The sequence below is a fragment of the Electrophorus electricus genome, chromosome 24 (genome assembly GCF_041902795.1).
Source record: "Electrophorus electricus isolate QZ-2024a chromosome 24, ASM4190279v1, whole genome shotgun sequence".
NCBI lineage: Eukaryota > Metazoa > Chordata > Actinopteri > Gymnotiformes > Gymnotidae > Electrophorus > Electrophorus electricus.
The window spans coordinates 11219093-11222805 of NC_137520.1; the positions used below are offsets into that span (position 1 = coordinate 11219093).

At 45.4% G+C, this 3713-nt stretch overlaps 1 protein-coding gene across 2 annotated transcripts; it reads right to left on the reverse strand.

Annotated features, from left to right (window-relative positions):
- Positions 1-314: 314 nt before the first annotated feature.
- On the reverse strand, positions 315-2172 carry her9 (hairy-related 9). Of its 2 annotated transcripts, none has more exons than XM_027014501.3 (4): positions 1799-2172; positions 1499-1594; positions 1308-1395; positions 315-1197 (listed from the first exon to the last, which is right to left on the reverse strand). In XM_027014501.3, exons 1-4 carry the CDS (start codon positions 1904-1906, stop codon positions 617-619), a joined length of 873 nt encoding a protein of 290 aa, XP_026870302.2. In that variant the 5' UTR covers positions 1907-2172; the 3' UTR covers positions 315-616. The 2 variants fall into 2 exon arrangements, with proteins under 2 accessions (XP_026870302.2, XP_026870301.2); XM_027014500.3 differs by having other exon boundaries at positions 315-1200.
- Between the last annotated feature and the right edge of the window lie 1541 nt (positions 2173-3713).

Sequence of the window (3713 nt, forward strand, 5' to 3'; positions counted from 1 at the left end):
ACTGCCTTTGTAGATTCATCTCTTTGTATGTTCGTCTCGCCTAGTAGCCTGTAGTAGGTTACTCTAAAAAAAAAAAAAACATTGCACCCGTGGGCAAGTTTGGAAAATACCACTGTAAAAGTAAAAGGTAGATGCTAGAAGTAACTTGGCACACACAGGACCTCTAACTTTCAGCAGTCAGGTAATTTGGCGTAGACTGTTGGTGAGCAAAGCTAATTTGCCATGTGGACACTCGACAAACCGCACTGTGCAGCTTTCGTCCAGGTTATGCCTCCTAAAAGGATGTTGTGCTGAGGAAAATGCAATACGACATATTTGTTTCGTTTTTCAGATTTATTCATCATCAAACATTAAAATCCAATCAACATGACAACACTTTGGCATGTAACAATCTTTTACAAACTTTGTACAAAACTAAATTATTTCATAAAAAAAGTACTTTGTGTGTTTCTCCTATTGAATATTAGCATACAGCATATCCATCAAACAAAATCCAAATTTTGGAAACGGCCAATAAATTTCAACATGAATCATCGAAAGATAAATACATAGTCCCTTAAAACGGAACTTAACATTTATTTCTTCATAACGAAAAAAAAAGCGACGTCTAGTTCTTCTACCACGGTCGCCACACCGGCTCGCTGCTCTCTACACCCGCACTGACACCAACAGGACTGACCGCCTGTGACCCGCCGGCGAAAGAGGTCATCCCCTGGACCGGGGACGCAACCGTAGGAGCCGAGCTGGCATGGACCGGGCCGGCGTTGACAGCGACCGGAACGCCGGCATTAGCGTAGAGCGGAATGACCGGGGTGGTTGCAGAGGGGAACGCAGGGTTGGGAATAAGAAACGCGAACTGTCCATCAGTGGCGGGCACCAGCTGGAACCCTCCGAAGACCTTTGGCGAGACCGTTTCCGACGGGCTGAGTTTGGAGGTGACCGAGGCGCCGCTGACCGGCAGGGTGGACGGGAGCTGCACGTGTAGGGGCTGCGCCAGGTGCGCCTGCTGCGCCGGCGGCGGCTGCGGGTAGTTCATGGCCATCATCTGCCCCAGGCAGCTGGACAGGTGGCCGAGGAGCCGAGACCGGACCTCTGTATTCACCCCTTCGCAGGTGGACAGAAAACGCGTCACCTCGTTCATGCATTCGTTGAATCCCGCGCGATACTTGCTCAGGACGGTTGTATCTGTTGACATCGCTGCTAGAAGAAAAGAGAAACTTTGTCAGGACGTCCCAAGAGAAAACAAGTCGGGGAAAAAAACGTTTAGCAAAGTTTCATCGCTAAATGCAAGGACTCTTCAAACTCACCGGTCATCTGAACGCGCTGCATGTTCCTCAAATGCTTGACTGTCATCTCGAGAATATCAGCTTTCTCCAGTTTAGAATGTCTGGAACTCTGTGGACAATACGCGAGACTGTCAATATGTGCATGCTTGAACCCGGTCTCGTGTACTGATAAACATCAATCATAAATCAATACTACTCATTTAAAGACTTACATCTTTTTTAAGGGCATCAAGAATAAGGGTCTTCAGTTGTCCCAGACTTTCGTTGATTCTGGCTCTCCGGCGTTTCTCCATGATAGGCTTTGAAGACTACAAAAGAAAAACAACATTAACTTATTTGACAGGAGAAGCTAATAATTACCTACGAGAAAAAAAAATGCAGTAGGGCTATTTAGCAGCTTGGACCCGATTAGTGTATGCAACGGGTCTCTAGAGATGTGCTCTCTAGGGTGACTTTAAATATATATGTATATTTAATGCAATATTTTGTAATGTAAATAGCACGCTCTCTACCTTTCTGTGCTCGCTGGCATTCTTTGGTTTGTCCGGAGTATGGGATCCGCTTGCGGGTGCACCGGCGATTGGAGACGCTGTCTGCTTCTCCATAGTGTCGGCTGGCATGATTTAAATCAAAGTCTTGTCCGATGGGGAAAAACGAACAAAAAAACCGTGATATATTCCGTTAGAAAAGTTCGAGAAGACAGGAGCAGGTTCTTGTTTAAAGCGTGACCGAGCCGAGGAGCGTCGCCAAGGTCTTAAAGATCACAGGGGAGTGTGCAGGTCCCGCCGCGCGGCTATGTCGCTGACAGTCTGTGAGCCTTGTCATGTGAGTGCACGAGCGTGCGCGGCGCAAGGGCTGCGGAGGGGCAAATCGAATCTACCGCTGCCACACGCCGGGGGTATTTATAGATGGATCGCGTGCTCCCGGTTCGTGTGAAACCCTCTCTGCATTCTTTCCCACACTCGCCTCAGCCAATGGGCGCGCGGACTCGCCCATTGGGCGCGGGTAGGCCGCTGATTGGACAACACCCCCGCGGGCTGTCAGTCACGCGCTGCTCAATCGGCCCTGCAGGGACAAACAACAAAGCGGCGGGTGCAGTCGGTCTAACTGTGAAGTGATAAGGGGAGTTGAGGGAATGCGCTGGTTGCATGCTGGAGCTTTTTTTTTTTTTTTTCCCCCTTCTTCGTTTTAAGAATGCTTTCTTTATGCAATGCATCGTCGCGCCATGAGTAACGACCGTTCTTATATTTATAGCATACAATATCGGTCTTAATCAAAATGTTTGGAATAACGTAGAACATTATGTTTCGGAAACAGTAAAGGCTCTTCAGTTATGGATTTAGTTGTGTTATTTAAATTTCTAGTAAATAAAGCCTGTCCTGTGACAGAAATATAGTTCACAGATCATTTAACTTGAACCGAATGCTTGTCAAAATGTTTTTCAACAGGGGGGAAATGTATATTAGAACTTAAACTGGGGTATAGAAAAGATTTCCATAATAGCAATAAATATGTAGGTTATATTTCAATATTCGATGAAAATGATGCGCAGTTTTTATTCGGGGATCCAGTTGCGCTTCAAAGAGCGACACAGCTGCACAGGCACGCGAGGCGGTTCGGAGGAGCACGCGAGAAGCCAATGGCAGTCAGCCACTTTATGCAAAGTGTGCTTAGTTTGGTCTTATTGGCTGGACGAACGTCTACGCGTCCATCACCACAACGACTCGTGCAGGGGAGGGGTGGCCGTGCATCTGTCCGCGTGCCAGTGGATGTGCGCGCCTGCTCGCTGCACGTCTGATTCCACTGAGCACGTGCCGTCTCTGTTTGCAGACTGCGGGCTGAAGGGCACGTTCCCCATAGCGCAGTCTATTCCACTCGCGTTTATTTCATTTCTTCGCTATTTTATTTTAATCTGGCCAAATTTGTGCAAAGATATTGGTTTTGTATGGGTTGTAGAATGAAGCTTTATTTTTAGTTATATACCCTACGATAACTGTACTTGATTGTATTTGTGATTTTATTTTGTTTCCGAGTAGGTTAATAAGTAGTTTTTACATTTAAAAATGTAACCAAATGTTTAATTAAAAGAAATTCGAAAATATGAATGAAAAATCTCGATCATGATATATTTATCATGACATTTATTTTAGATATATATAAAATGTTTACAATAAAGAGTTGTGATAAACAGTTCCTAAACAAAAGGAAAGAGGGTTGACGTTTCTGCACGATTCATTGGTGTCGTGCGCCATCTGTCGAGCATTATGAGTAACGTTTCCTTCTGTTCGCTCTGCCTGTTTCAGCCACAAGATGGAGCTCAGTAGAGCTTTTATTGAACCAATTTACCCTATCGCAACGAAAATATACATATTTAAACAGTTACACCAAAAAACTTTGTTTTTACTACAAAAAACAAATGCACATTTC